We start from the raw sequence: 1,195 nt of genomic DNA on the forward strand, positions 1-1,195 counted from the left end.
GATGGGGGAATGGTTGGTACGGGGCTGGGATGGGGGAATGGTTGGTATGGGGCTGGGATGAGGGAATGGTTTGTATGGGGCTGGGATGGGGGAATGGTTGGTATGGGGCTGGGATGGGGGAATGGTTTGCACGGGGCTGAGATGGGGGATTGGTTTGTATGGGGCTGGGATGGGGGATTGGTTTGTATGGGGCTGGGATGGGGGAATAGTTTGCATGGGGCAATGCTGTGAGCAAGGCACAGAGGGAGAAATCAGTGGGGTCAGTGAATCATTCCGGTTCAGATTCCCCATTGAGAGTACAGCTTGCGAGTTGATAGATTTTCTTGTTATTGATTGCATCCAGGCTAACAGGAATAGAATGGGTGAACGGGGCTGAGGTAGGCGATTAGTTAGAGAAGACCCGAGGAGGTTCCTTTGTTCCTAGATGTAAGATTCTGCTGTCCTTACATGGCCACTACAAGAGGATGTGCCTTGCTGCTCTGCAAATTTCTGCATCTTCCATGGCACCTGATGTAATTCTGAGTTGAGCTGGCATTTTGAACGGTAGAATTAGATCCCATCAACAGGGGTATCGGGGAGCGGGTGGGCGGGGGTGGAATTGTTGGCTGGAGGTAAGAATGTGGCAGAGAAGTTCAATGGTCCTTCTATCAGTTCTGATATCTTATGACCAGAAAGTCAAGTGTGGTCATTACCGTAGCATTATCTATACCATGGCAGTCGGCTTTGGTGGAATGCAGCATAAAAATCAGAGCTTGGGTGGCTTCAAACAATGACAGTTCTCCCTTCTCGATCCTTGTTTGGATGAACTGAATTGCTTCTGGGGTTGCGACTATCGGTAAGGTGTCCAAAATCCAGCGCCTGGGTTCACAGCAAGAAAAGTCAAGCATTGAAAACACAAGAACAGAAGAGGGCCATTCAGCACACGACCTCTCAATCAGAGATCATGATTGATCTGGATCTCAGCTCCATTCACCTGCCTTGGCTCCATATTCCCTCATATCCTTGCCGAACAAAATTTATCAATCTCAACTTTGAAATGTCCAGTTCATCCACCCAATCAACCACAATTTTGTATACCCTTCACTACCACCCCATACCCTTGCCTCACTGCCACCCCATATACTTGCCCCAGTACCACCCCATATACTTGCCCCAGTACCACCCCATACACCTGCCCCAGTACCACCCCATACAC

At 49.5% G+C, this 1,195-nt stretch overlaps 1 protein-coding gene across 1 annotated transcript in view; it reads right to left on the reverse strand.

Moving 5' to 3' along the window:
• The window catches only part of vtg3 (vitellogenin 3, phosvitinless), a 97,938-nt gene that overhangs the window by 79,302 nt on the left and 17,441 nt on the right, over positions 1-1,195 (reverse strand). Inside the window, exon 9 of the mRNA XM_048601553.1 lies at positions 693-858. Within this exon, the coding sequence (XP_048457510.1) occupies positions 693-858 (166 nt within the window). The remainder of the gene's footprint in view (positions 1-692; positions 859-1,195) is intronic.

Source organism: Rhincodon typus, chromosome 10, assembly GCF_021869965.1.
Source record: "Rhincodon typus isolate 14 chromosome 10, sRhiTyp1.1, whole genome shotgun sequence".
Classification (NCBI taxonomy): domain Eukaryota; kingdom Metazoa; phylum Chordata; class Chondrichthyes; order Orectolobiformes; family Rhincodontidae; genus Rhincodon; species Rhincodon typus.